This window comes from Montipora capricornis, chromosome 13 (assembly GCF_036669925.1).
Source record: "Montipora capricornis isolate CH-2021 chromosome 13, ASM3666992v2, whole genome shotgun sequence".
In the NCBI taxonomy this organism is placed as follows: domain Eukaryota; kingdom Metazoa; phylum Cnidaria; class Anthozoa; order Scleractinia; family Acroporidae; genus Montipora; species Montipora capricornis.
In genome coordinates, this window is record NC_090895.1 from 789,164 (window position 1) to 804,163 (window position 15,000).

General features: G+C 40.1%; 1 protein-coding gene across 1 annotated transcript in view; it reads right to left on the reverse strand.

Moving 5' to 3' along the window:
* Positions 1–128: 128 nt before the first annotated feature.
* The window catches only part of LOC138029614 (neuropilin-2-like), a 112,615-nt gene continuing 97,743 nt past the window's right edge, over positions 129–15,000 (reverse strand). The window contains exons 3-4 of the mRNA XM_068877309.1: positions 12,837–12,987; positions 129–526 (exon numbers count right to left, since the gene is read on the reverse strand). Of these exons, the coding sequence (XP_068733410.1) occupies positions 129–526; positions 12,837–12,987 (549 nt within the window). The remainder of the gene's footprint in view (positions 527–12,836; positions 12,988–15,000) is intronic.

Genomic DNA, 15,000 nt, shown 5'->3' on the forward strand with positions numbered 1-15,000 from the left:
CTATCGCTTCGAGCAACTCTTACGCCTCTATCGTGCTCTCGTAACTTCCACAACTCCATATACGCACACTAAACCACGAACCAATTCTTAATTGGAGCACACAAAAAACTTTTGAAATCTGTAAATCTTTACAATAAATAACAAAACATATAACTTATGATTCTCTTGGAATCAAGCTTGAAAAGTCTCTTGTTCTTAAATTTATGGCTCAGTTCACTATTTTTCAACAGCAGATTTCTGCAAGTGTTTCTCTCACCCAATGTTATATTGTAGACTTGATTCCTTGTAACATTTGACCCGTCAGACGAGGGCGAATTCCCAGTGACGATGCGCACTTCAAAGACCTGGACAGGACTGCTCAAATCCACTCGCCACCAGCTTGGATCATCTTCTAAAGTACGTGAGCAGTGTCCATTCTTAAATTCCTGGTCAGGATTCCCATCAACTGCTTTGTCTGATGTGCCATTAGAGTAATCGTCACTGTATATGGAGGATTGGGTGGTGCTCTTCCCCGCCGCAATGTTCTCTACGATAGGAATTCGAAAAGAATCATGCTATCACCACATCATACTCATCATCCATATCGTTATCGTTATAGTGTTCATCATCAATACCATGAGGACACGTAAATAATTAAAAGTAAGGAAGGTTAACCAGAGTCCATCTCGGCTACTTAAAGATGGAGCCCATGTTCTTACTACCCCACACTCCATAATCTTTAATTTGACTATTCAACAAACTGTGATCCTTGCAGCATGGTAAAAAAGTGAATGTGACCCCTTTTCACAAGTCACGTGCAAAAGACGATCCCAAAAATTACCGCCCCGTATCCGGACTAACTGTGCCAAGCAACTCGCAGGTGACCTTGACGAACACAAATTTGTCTGCAAGTCACTGTTCTGGTTTAGAGGAAAGCACTCAACCACGAACTATGCGTGCAAAAAGGTGGTAAGTAGTGTTAGTATTATTGGCCGCATTAGAGGTTTCGTCGAAAAAGAGATATATACACCTGTTTACAACAAAATAGCTCATACATTATTATCACATGGAGTGGTCTGTTACAACAAGACCAGGATGGACCACAGCACCTACAACATGGATCTGCCTTGATAATTACGTGCTGCTTGCGCGTTCTCGGAAGCAACGGATGTGTCTTTCCCTTTTTGTCGAAATGCATTAGCTCCTAGCTATTTCTCACCGTATTTTAAAGGGTTTTCTGACATTTATTTTTTATTTTTAAAAGTATTAGTATGCTAAATTTAACCAATCATAACGCAAGCCCTATGGCCATGAGTAACTGAAAAAAGTTCTAGTTCTATATAATATAGCTTACACTATCAACTGGCCAATGCCCCTCTGCATAATAACGACATTCACTATAAACCCTTTACGACTTTCTCACAATTCAAAATACAGTTGTTGTTGTTGTTGTTGTTGTTGTTATTATCAAATTAACATAACCGAAAAGAAGCAACCCAACTTTCTCCTTCTCTGAGAGACGATCCCATTTGGCAGGAACAATTCGAGCAGCGGAGGCCAGCAAGTCAGTTCTCAGGGCAGAATTTATAGCACAATGAAGAAAAAAGTGACTTATATCTTCAATACTTTGTCCACACAAGCAGACAGGAGAAAATTTTACCGCAATTCTATATGAGTAATAGTTCAAGGCACAAGCGTCCAAACGCATACATGTATGAATGGCAGCTCCCTCTAGATCTTTAATGTTCCTATACTGTCGCGTGACCTAAGTTGAGCATAATATTGTTCCATTCTTTGGTTGTTGATGGAGAAAAGGATAGTTTGAGACGTTTTGTACGAGCTGGAAAGATAGTGAAATTCAGAGCACACCTTAAGGAAAGTTGAGTTCGCTCGCGATAGATCTACTTGGTAGGAAGGGGTGAGATTATGAACAATCTTATAATAAAGTAATGATTTGTGAATCAAACGCCTAACCCTATTGTGCTTTTCATAGCATCTGTTACAATTTTATTAGATTCATATTGGACAAATTCGATAAGGTCGCTCTAAAGTCCTGGCCAAAGTATCGAACAAAGTTGGAGTCAACGCTCCAACTTTATTCTATCCGACATTGTTCGACTGAATGAACGAAATGATATATGAAATGAATCATAGACATGTACTAAAATGCGGAGATGAAATCAAGTAACGCTATGATCCTCGCAGTTATGGACGCAATTTCAGCAATTGCGAAGAGAGGCCTGAAAAATTCAGGAGTTCAACGGGGCTTGAACCCGTGACCTCGCGATACCGGTGCGACGCTATCGCGACTGTTTGGCCGCCCATGTTGGAAGATGTTCTTCCAACATTTTTTGTCTGATCAAGGGTTGGATTGAGTTTGCTTTGATCAACATTACGCCCAACAATTCTGCTCGACGCAACAATAGGGCCGTTTATACGAGAGAAAATAAGCCGCGGCTTACTCTGGCCGCGGCTTACGTAAGACGCGATCATCCCGTATAAATGGTACAAAATCTGCGTTCACGGCTTTCTCAAGCCGTGGCTTATCCTGGCCTGGGAGTTTATACTCCTATAAATAGTTCCTTTCGAGTATTATGTACGGTGCGGCCAGAGTAAGCCGCGGATTATTTTCTCTCGTATAAACGGCCCTAATGTTGCAGTGTTTTGCCGCTCTTCCAATAAAGTTGTCCTGAATCAAGTCACGTCCGCGCTCTTAGCGAATCAGGAATCGTTATCCTATTTTCAAGTCTTCTAGCATGATCATGATTTGCAACAAAGATAGCGGACAAGGATGGTCATTGATGAACAGCCAGAAACCTTAAACAACGAGAATGACGTAAGGCCATTTCTGAGGGACACTTTTAGTCCCCTTTATCATGATTGCTCTCTGGGGAGCGTTTAAAATTTCTGCAAATTGATCCGTTCCCATTCTCATCAGCTCCTAAGGACGGATCTTGCAGTGAACATGCCTTTTTCTGCACGTTCTCTTAATGGTTTTTTTTTTGGTCGTCTGAATCAGTCATTTCCGTCCTCCAACAGTTCCACTAGCACAAACGCTACGAGGGATTCTCGTTACAGTGTTAACGCCAACTTGAACTTGAATCAGTTTCGTCAAGCAATGTTGGATGGTGTTTAGGCACTACCTCAACATTTACATCCAACAATGTGGCATGTTGGATCCTACTTGGCTCGATAGTTTGGCCAGGGCTTAAGAATATAAACACCCGTGCCAAATTTCGTGCCCATATTCCATAATGGCCTTTGGTCGTCTGAATCGGTCATTTCCGTCCTCCAACAGTTCCACTAGCACAAACGCTACGAGGGATTCTCGTTACAGTGTTAACGCCAACTTGAACTTGAATCAGTTTAGTCAAGCAATTAATGTTGGATGGTGCTTAGGCACTACGTCAACATTTACATCCAACAATGTGGCATGTTGGATCCTACTTGGCTCGATAGTTTGGCCAGGGCTTAAGAATATAAACACCCGTGCCAAATTTCGTGCCCATATTCCATAATGGCCTTGTGAGCGATTTGTATAATTTATGTAGCGCAAGCCTGGGTTGCTCGAAGCGTGGTTAGTGCTAATCAGCGTTAAATACCACGGAAACCTATAGGTTTTGATACCTCGTAACCAACGGTTAGCGCTAACAGGTTTCGAGCAACCGCCCCAGATCTCTGAACTCTGAAATTAATCCCTCAGAGTAAATTTAATCGCTTGCTGGCTATCTGGTAAACATTTAAGATACACATGTATGAGGTCGCCATGAGAGATTAGAATACAACATTATCCCTAGGTAGTTGCGACAAGCTACATCCTCTATGATAGTAGATCACAGCTGGCCACAGTACTTAGAATACCAGAATGAACAAAATTCCCAGGAGACTTAGTTATAATAAAATCAATAAGGGACTCGCCCGAATTGTCAATGCGTGTTGCCTCAACCCGCTCTCGCCCTTGAATTTGCGATTATCCTGAATTGTTAATTTGCTTTGAATTCACTGTTAGGGAGCCAGTTAAGGAATGATAACGTCACAAATTTGCATATGTAGTGAGCAAAAACAATAGCTTTGCACGCCCTGCACGTGTATTTTTTAATTTTGTTCATTTCTTTGTCGTCATCAGCAAAACAACAACTTGAAATAGCCAAATTTGAAGTTTTCTGAAAATGTCAGCACTTGAGGATAAATTTTCAGTTTCTCCCCTAAATTAAGTGCCGTTTCGACCTGTGTCATTTTCGAGGAACTACCACACCCTTGTCCTATTAAAAAGGTTGAAATAGTCACGTAGCGATTAAAACTACGCAGATCTATATTTTGCGATGACGTTCTCATTGCCCTCGGCGTTGTCGTTGCTTAAGTTCCCTATTATCGTGAATTTGGAAGACTGAAAGCCTGATATGGATCATGAGAGATGCTCATATATTTTTTAAAAGACAACCCAAGTGTATGGCCATAGGACCACAGGTAACCCAGGCTCACTGTGTGTAGGTAAATATAGAGAACATATGAGGCGAAGTTTAGGTTTAAAAATTTGCTAGAAAATGGAAATAAACATCGATAAAACTTACCATGTGGTGAGCTGTTCTTGTCTTTAATACGTACACGAAGTTTCGGGAAAATTGGTCTCCGTTTACCTCTAGAGTTCAGTACCATTTTGAATGGGACACTTCGCGAGTACAACGCTTTCTGGCCGCCATTTTAGCAGGTTAACTTACAAGTTTTACGGAGTCTGGTGGCTTCGTGTTGCTACCTGGAGATGCTTCAGTGGATTCATGGTTTAGAGAAATTCATGTTCCACGAGCCTGACGTGTTTATTGAGCGACTGGATTCGATTTTCGCGAAAAAAATCGTGCTTGTTTTGGGTCGATCGGAGTCCATAAGCTGGCTTCCGTCTCCTACCTTGCCACTATATTATGAAAGAAGGTGAACGGGGACCATTTTCCCCGAAACTTCGTGTACGTATTAAAGACAACAACAGCTCATCACATGGTAAGTTTTATCGATTTTTATTTCCATTTTCTAGCAAATTTTCAGACATAAACTTCGCCTCTTATGTTGTCTATATTTACCTACATACAGTGAGCCTGGGTTACCTGTGATACGACTCGAACCTAGGAATGCTCATTGTTAACCCGTCACCTAACCACTTGACCACCACACCGCTAGCTGATCAGGGACAATATTTTAAACACTATTTGATAAAGCTGTAGTATCACTCGCCAACAAAAAACATTAGGTCTGTTTTCAAACTTCATGACAAAGCTAGACATTTTAAAATCAAAGCTTAGGTATAAATTATAAACAATTATTGGATGAGGTTTTTGTGATATCCAGAATAATCAAGGTCGAGGTAAGGGTTATCAGCCGAAGCCGAAGGCTGAGGCTGATATCTCTCACCGAGACCTTGATTATTCTGGATATCACAAAAACCGAATCTAATAATTGTTTTATTATACATTGAAGGAAAAAAAAAACGGTCACTGTTGTGCTTCTTCACTGACAGCAAGCAACACAAAGCGCGCGAACTTGACATGATTACCCTAAGAAATCATGCACTGCGGTCATACATGACATGATTACCCGTGACCTTGGCTGACCTTGACATGATTAATGTATAATCTGCAGTTATGACGTCACGGGCGCTGATTTCGAAAATTCACTGTAGGCTTTCGGCCAATCAGGAAAGAGATAGTGAGCTCAATGTATAATAATAATAGCCAGTGGACAAAAACAACAGCTTTGCACGCCCTGCACGTGCGTGTTTCGTTTTTGTCCATTTCTTTGCCGTCGTCTGCAAAACAACAACGTGAAATAGCCAGATTTGAGGTTTTATCAAGGAAGTCGGCATTTGAGGATAAATTTTCATTTTCTCCCCTAAATTAAGCGCCGTTCCGACCAGTGTCATTCTTGAGGATACCACACCCTTGTCCTATTAAAAAGGTTGAGATAGTCACGAAGTGATTACAATAACGCGAATTTATATTTTGAAATGACGTTCTCGTTGCTGTCGCCGTCGTCGTTGCTTAAGTTCTTATTGATTTCGCGGAAACTTGCGCGCCTTTTTTGGCGTAGTCACCATAATTTAGAAGTTTTTATTTAATTTTTTGAAAAACGCGCCAAAAAGGGCTTGCCGTCCCGTTTTTTTCCCGCCATATGGGCCGGAAGTAGAATGTAATGCGGAGTACTTGTAATAGCCCACTTTCGGTATATTAAAATTCGGTCCTAAACAAAAGGCATCATCTCGAGGCTCTGGGGAATAAACTCATTTGTATTTATTCCCCAGAGCCTCGAGATGATGTCGTTTGTTTAGGACTGAATTTTAATACATCGAAATTGGGCTATTTTAATTTGTTTTGCGCATACAATTTTAATCAGCCAGTAAAAAAAAAGAATGAACTTTTAGGTGAGACCAGATCCTTTCGTTTCGCCGACCACGTGACCAAAAGAAACAGAGGGCTCTGGCGACGAGAATGGTATTGTAATCACTTGATGCGATTTGGTACATTCCATCCAGCGTTAAAATAGTGCATCAAAATGGCTTCCCTGAGACGGATTGACAGGATCGTAGTGAGCATTGAAATCACCAAGAAGTACGAGGGCATTTTGGGGATTACACAAAGCCCTATCAACGCTACATTGCAAATTCGTAAGAAAATTAATCTTGGCTTGAGCATTTACATAAGGTGGACCGTAACAGACATCACAAAAAAATGTTAGTACATTAATCTTCATTTCTATCCATAACAGTTCAAGCCCATTGACTTCTAAACAAATGGGATGACACTGAGAAAGCAACACCTCCGTACCGCCTCCCATCCCTTACGTATCCAAGCGCATAATAGGACAATAGCCTGGAATGTCAAAAGAACCGCTTGAAATTGAATAAATTAACCATGTATCAGAGATACTAGAAGTATGAAGTTTCTGTTTCAAATTATTGAGACAAGCTCATCAAATTAATCGGCTATGTTTAAACCCCGAACATTAGCATGGCCACTCAAAAATGAAGAACTAGGGTTAGGTCCAGGATTATCAGGCTCATTATCACCGCCTAAAAAAGGTAAAAATCATAACTGAGATATGACCGGTAATAAAAATAAAAGATAAGAGGGGAAAAGCAAATACATTTAATTAAAGAGCAATCGTTGGAAAAGCCTATCGCCGCCCTATAAACTTCTAAGCTAACCCCCATTAGATATATATTAGCGAATAGAAGAAATAGAAAATAGCTCACCTCCTGCGGCTGCTCAAGTGTATAGAGAAATTATGAGTGCAAGAAAAATGACAAAAACATATCAGAACAGGGATCATATTTTATAAACTATGCAACTGCCAAGGCTTGGGGCTCCAAAATGCCATAAAACTAATGAGAATGAATTTGCTAAACTTCATTTAGCGGGCATGCGGGTAGAGCGGTAACCTTGTTTTATCTTCCGACGGGATGTATGGACGAACGCGTCCATCAACATTGAGAAATACTTTACCGTCGATCGTCCACACCGGAGTATCTTTATGCTCATTTCTTGCCATCTGTAAAAGTTTTCGGTTGACAAAAGTAAGGTCTTCGTAAACTGTGAAACCATCCCCTCCAGCGCCGCTTTCTTGGCCCTCAAAACCCTTAATTCTTGAACTTCACAATGATCGCACGGCTGCCATCTTGTCTTTTCCGTCTAACCCTGTGGGCTCTATCAATCTCCCCAGCGTCAAATTCTAAACCCATCTCCCAAAGAAAGAACTCTAAACCTTTCTTAGGGCAGTCTTTGTTATCTCCCTCCTGAACTCCATAGATACGTACACTTTCCCTTCGAGAATACTGCTCGTTGTTGTTTTGTTTAAGTCATTCCTCACGGGAACATTGGAACCCACAAATGACCAGCTCCCAACGTCAGTGCCTTCATAGCTCAGTTGGTTAGAGCGTCGCACCGGGATCACGAGGTCACGTCGGGTTCAAATCCAACCTCGTTCCCAGGGTCTCTCTTCTCTGCCTCCATTGTCGTTTGGAGGCAGTGAAGAGAGACCCTGGGAACGAGGTTGATTCAAATCCCGTTGAATTCCTGAATTTTTCAGGCTTCTTTACGCGTTTGCAAAAATTGCCTTCATAACTGCGAGGATCATAGCTTCACTTGATTTCATATCTGCAGTTCATATATGTGATCCATTTCATACATCATAATTTTCATCGTTGATTCATTCCTCAGGGGAACATTGGAACCCACAAATGACCAGCTTCCAACGTCAGTGGTTTCATAGATCAGTTGCTTAGAGCGTCGCACCGGTATCGCGAAGTCATGGGTTCAAACCCCGTTGAAGTCCTGGATTTTTCAGGCTTCTTTAGGCATTTGCAAAAATTGCGTTCATAACTGCGAGAATCACAGCTTTTTCACTTGACATTCTTCTATGCTGATCATTCCACGTCCCCTCTCTGATTTTTTAAAGTACAGCCGATCTACATCAGCCTGCGGGTGTAATGCACGATAAATGGTCATCAGCTTTCGTGTTTTGCGATCCATTGCTTTCAGCTCTTCCTTGGCCCAATCAACAATTCCTGCCTCGTACTTTACAATGGAAACTGCTGTAAAGTTTATTGCTTTCATCGTATTTCCCTTATGGAGTTTAGTATTGTCTTAACTGTACGAAAATTTTCCTTCTATGTTTTACATCATCCGCTTCTAGCACCCCAAGATACTTGTAGTTTTCATTCTCATCAACATTCAGTGATCGCATCTTTTTATTCCCCGGTAGCATGATTTCTTTACTTTGGAACACTTTTCCGCGTTTCATCAATAGGATTGCACACCTTGTTATTCCGAACTGCATCGACATATCTTCGACCACAATTCTAACTGATGGGACGAGAGAGTCAACTTGATTTTCATTTTTACCATATGGCTTCTTAAGATCGTCCATAAAAAGCAAATGATTAATCATTCCTTTCCCGTTGCCAGGATCATATCCCGCCTTTACTTTTCTTAGCACGAGTGTTAGTGCCCGGATGAGCGATATCACAAAAAGGAGGGATCAAGTGAAAAGCTGTCTCCTTGAAATATTCCTCTTCTGATATGAACTTCGCCAAGAGCTTCACCTCCTGTGGTTAAAACTGTCTTCCACTGTTTTATGTTGTTTTGGATCAAACCCACCATATTCTGCGCTATACCAAACATCCTCATACAAAGTATCTCAGCTCCCTCCGTATTATCATTATCATTATCATTTGGTCTGCGGCACCGTTGAACATATTTCCTAAGAACATTACCTGATATGGCAGAATTGTTAGAGCCACTTGAGCGCGCGATTAATGAGGTTCTCATACCAGCTGTCACTGGCCCAAACACTCACACTAAAGTAGAGAGCGACCTCCTTGGTGTGCCTGTGCGCATGGGAGACCTCATGTTCTGAATTCGAGGTTTCAATCAAAGTTATTAATCCGCTCGTGAGGCGAGTTGTTGAGCAAGAGCACCAGCCTCCAGATGCCTCAGAAATTCGAACACTGCAACTGAGCACAGGAAAACAAAAAGATGACTGTCTAAGTGAGAGGCTAGAGCAGGTGAACAGCTCCCAGCCGACAAAAGCTAAGAGGGCTGTTGAGTTAGCTTCAGAGAAGGGATCATCAAATTGGTTGACTGTGATTCACAAAGAGCTAGATTACAATCTGAATAAGAAGGAATTTAGAGATGCAATCAAGTTACGATACGACCGGGAAATAACGGACACACCCATGATCTGCGCATGCGGTGTTCAGTTTAGCGTGGATCACGCAAGGGTATGTCAGCGCGGCGGGTTCATTATCCAGCGCCATAACGAAATTCGTGAGTTGGAAGCAGAGATGCTAAGGATGGTCTGTAATGATGTGGAAGTAGAGCCGGTCCTTGAGGAGCTCACTGGGGAGACGTTTGGATATACACGCCCGAGGCTTTTGGACGAGACAGAGATCTGCACTCCAATATAGACTCTTGCAGAGACTTGACTCCTAAGCAGATCTATAAGAAGCATGAGAACGAGAAGAAGAGGCAGTATGCGGAAAGAGTAATGGAGATCGAAAAGGGGACGTTCACTCCCTTAGTTTTCACGACCACAGACAAAATGGCGGATGAGTGTGTTAAGTACCACAGCAGACTTGCGGAACTAATTGCAAATAAGTTGAATACAATTTATATTATTTTATTATCAAAAAATAACGATAAAATGATAAAAATACAATAATACTACTACCACTACTAATAATAATAATCGTTATTCTTCTTCTTCTTCTTCTTCTTCTTATTATTATTATTATTATTATTATTAGTGATTTTGAGAAACACAGACATGTAATAAAAACTAGCGATATAATGTTAAATTTCCGACTTCTCGGCGATCTTATGACGCCATTATCAGGGTGTTGGAGATGAATATCCGAGTTCATAAAAGATATAAATTCATCCAAATTTGCATAAGTAAAGAAGAGCTAGACAAAGACTCTAGCGCGGATAGAATCTGTTTGCAAGTTCAGCCGTGGTCGTAATTGTTTGATGTAAAGCATTTTGTTAACGAGACAGTCGTATTTGTTCATGCATTTTTTCAACACTCTAAAGCAGCTGAGGAGGTCCTCAGGGACAGCACCGGCGTAGTCTTGATCATAATGCTTGCGCACAGAAGATGACGCGTTATTATGGCTATCAATGGGTGTGTGTAGATGGCCACGTGTGTAGCCAACAGCTACCTGCATCGCACAGGTTATATTGAAATTGGTACACAACGCACTGTTGATTAACCAGCTGTGGTCTTGGCCAATTTTTCGACTGACAAAGACGGGTTGGACTGTAGTTTGGAGCTTGAGACTTAGATCTTTCAACTGAATCTTAAATGGTATGACTACCCGAGTCACGTCATTTCCCACCCTTTCTACCGACGCCTGCGATGGATGCTGGTCAGTAACTCATGAGTTGACAAAGGGATTAATGGTAGAGTTGATAAGGTGCCGTGGGTACTTCAAACGTGAGAACAGGGACTTTAATAGTTCACACTCCTCCGAGAAATAGGCTCAAGATGAGGACAAACGGTACGCGCGATCAAGCATAGTTGTTAATAAGCTTCGTTTGTATTGGTTGTCGACGTGTTTATGATAGTGGAGAAGTAAACCAGTACTGGTAAGCTTCACGTAGACCTTAATCTCGATCTAAACATCTCTTAAGATTACCTTGTTGATCTCTTGAGCGTGGCCACCAAGGGATAGTTGTTCCACTTTAATGGTGCCATGTATGAGCAAATGCACTGAATAGCCATGGGGTCCCTCCTCGAGCCTTTGCTTGCTAACGTTTTTATGTCATCATTGGAAGAAAAACTATAACTGGAACGAAAGCTCCCTGCTTATTACCGCAGATACGTTGACGACACTCTCACTGTTATGCCTGACATCAGTACAGCTACGGACTTCCTAAACACCTTCAACCACGCGTATCCTGCTGTCAGTTTTAGGCCTTTCTAGATTCTGCTTGGCAACTTTTTAGCAACTTTTAGGAATTTGAGCAACTTTTTGTCAGAGAGCAATTTCTAGCAACTTTTCGGAAAACTAGCACTTTTTGGTAACTTTTGGGCTATTTTGAACCAAAATGCTGAATAACTGCCCCTTTTTTCAAATAAACAAGTTAAAATTGTCTTGGTTAAAATTCTAAACATCTTACTAGTAAAACTAATATTTTTACCCTTTGAATGGTTATCATGTGGACATGGTAATTAATTACGAGAATTGGGTTTGGGTAGCCTCAACCTCGTTGCCAGGGCTTTTCCCTTCTCGTGGGGGGTGCCCCCCACGAGAAGGAAAAATCCCTGGGAAGGAGCTTGTTACACTTGCTGTCTAACTTTTTGTAACTAGCCACTTAGATTCAACTAAAGGCTGCCTAATTTTTTTGTAACTAGTTACTTAGTTGTACCTTAATGTTACTTATAAAACAATTGTTATTAAAATTAGACATGCTGTATTAAAAATATAAAAATATTTGAGCAACTTTACAAAATTTTTGAGCAACTTCTGAGCAACTTTGTGGCATATTTCTTTGCAACTTTTTAGCTTTTTCGGAGCAGAATCTGGAAAGGCTTAGTCAGTTTTACCATGGAGATTGAGAGTTATCCAAATCGGAAATACAACAGTCGTGCTATTTTTTATTATTTTTATTATTGCATTGGCACGTGCGCTATCCTCATTGAATCTTACCTGTGAAAATACGTATCACTTGGACTCCTCATTGGTTGAAAGTAATTGCCAACTCGCTTAAGCTACCTGGTTTTTGGTGGCTTAAATTTAATGAGAATTCTATTGAAATTTGCCAACTCACTTAACTATGAGCGAGTTGGGAAAGGAACTGTTTTTTTTCCACGGAATTTTCGGTTGTCACTCGCTAAGCGACCTGACAAACCGCTCGTGAAAACACAGCCTTTGTCTAACTCATCTTCACTTATACAAATTTGGAGTATTTTATATCTATTATGAACTCGCATATTCATTTCCAACTCCTTGATAATGGCTTCATGAGGTAGCCGAAACGTCGGAAATTTAACATTATATCGCTAGTACGTTTTTACATGTCTATTATTAGTATGGCAGTATACAAACTTCTGGATGCCCAGACCTATAAGGCTTGATTGGGCGGCAAACCGTAACCAATCAATGCATATGAACTAAAAATATAATACATAATAACGCTAACATGACTAATTCTAACGTATTTGTATAAAAACTGAAAAACTACATCTAAATATGTATCTTTACAAATAAATGATGATAAATATATATGATTAAAATAAATTTAAAATGCCCTCCTTTGATTATTATTATTATTATTGTTGTTGTTGTTGTTGTTATTAGTTGGTTGGTTTACCTGGTTTTTGCTTCACTCCATACACCTCTGTCCTCATACAAACATCGTAGCCTTCGTGCTCCTTCACCACAAAACGTAGCCACCTTGTTATTAGTACATTGCTTAGAACATTTTTCTTTGCTGTATTCGCGTCATTATTTCCATCGAAAATCTAAAATGCAGGAAAAAAATACAATATTTCTGCTTTTTGATGGTAATTAAGTTACAGCGGTTTTAAACGTCGAACCTAATACAGTCGCGCCAAATTCAAAAGACAAAACAAATCATCAGCTTAATAGTATGCAAATAATGCAAAATACATTAAATTAATTTATGAATTGAGTTCGGCGCAACAATAGCACGCCGTTTGAAACCAAGTCGTGCTACTGCCGTGCGGCACGGCAAGTCCTGCCGTGCTAAGTAGTCGTGCCGATCCTAAGTTAGCCGTGCCGCGCTTAATGGTTTCAAACGGCGTGCTACTGCCGTGATTAAATCGAAATGACAATTTCATTTGAGTTCGGCACGGCTGTAGCACGACGTTTGGAACAGGCCTTAGTCTACTAATGTCTCTTGAATATATGAATGTTTGTTTGCCACACAAATAATAATATTACAAAGGCAATCAATAATAAGAATAGAGTCATTAATAAAAGAAAGGATGGATATTACAATAATTGTGGCGAGGAGACCCCAAGAAACCACCGAGCTTATAAGAGGGGTCCCCGTCATATGCTTATCATTAATCTCACTCAATGCTTGTGCGGCATAACTAACTCAGTTTTTTTTTTTAAAGAAACCCTAACATATTTTTCTTAAAGTTTAGATAACTAGATGATTTAATAATTGATCCAGGAAGAGAGTTCCAGATTTTTGGACCTTGATAAAGAATTGTAAATTGTTAGACGCTAGTGCAACAAAAATGTAGCCGATAATTGTTGGCTGTTCTAGTACCGCAATTGTGCATTTGTTGGCTTGTTTTAAATAAATTCAAAAACATCGGAGGCAACAACTGATTGTAATAATAAAACATAAACTTAGAAAATTGAAATGAATTTATTGAAAAATGTCCATGATGCCTAGTTTCGCAAATAAAGGAGCAGAATACGCTCGGTAATCTGAATTTGTTATTGCTCGCACAGCACGCTTTTGCAAGTAAAATATCCTATTTAAATTGGAGACATATGCAGAAGACCAAGTGGAATTACAATAAGTGATCCAAGGATAAATTAGTGAATTGTACAAGGATAGCTTGGTTTTTGAAGAAAGGTAGAATCGAGATCAAAATATAACACCAACGGATTTTGCGATTTGCTTTGATAAAAAACTTATGTGACTCTTCCAAGTAAGATGCTCATCAAGAAAGACACCCAGAAATTTGAATACGTTTGTTTGTTTTAGTAATTGAATTCCAAAGAATATGTTAAAATCATCATTAGGCCATCCCCTTTTTTTTTCGTTTACCGTCGAATGCGTTTCCTGATATCTGGTCGGTCCGAGTCGGATTGAAAAAAAAAAGCCTAAAAAAAATCATAAGCATTATCGGAATCGGAGCCCTGGTACCCCAGCATAATAGCTGTGGAGCCAGGAAAACAACAAGACATGAACCCAAAATCAATATGGCGGAAAAGTTGGTGACGGTTGTTGCAAAATTAAGACAGCGTGGGGAAAAGGATCAAACCACCGAAACGCCTATGCTACATAAAATAGCTTAAAAACGTCGTTAGCTTTTTTTTTTCTTTTGAAAATGCCAAAAATTTGGGTCGGTCGGACGACGCGAAACGGAGAAAAAAAAGGGGATGGCCTTAGCTATTCTCTGTCTTGGTTTAAAGATAACATAATTAGTCTTTAATATTAACTGAGAGCTTGCTACATTTCAACCACATATCATAATTGCGCAGCTTGTCATTTAATACAGATTGTACCCTTTTTGGGCTTGAATGTGAATAAAACACATTGGTGTCATCAGCAAAAAGTAAAGGCTGAATTAATTGAGAAGAATGGGGAAGATCGTTAATATATAATAAGAAAAATAGTGGACCTCAAATGGAACCTTGAGGAACATCACATTTAATAGCCTGCTTAGAGGAACATGTAGAATTAAATTGAACAAATTGTTGGCGACAAGAAATTAACTTTTAATCCGCTCCAAAGCAAGGCCACATAATGTTCCAAATTGCCAAATAGG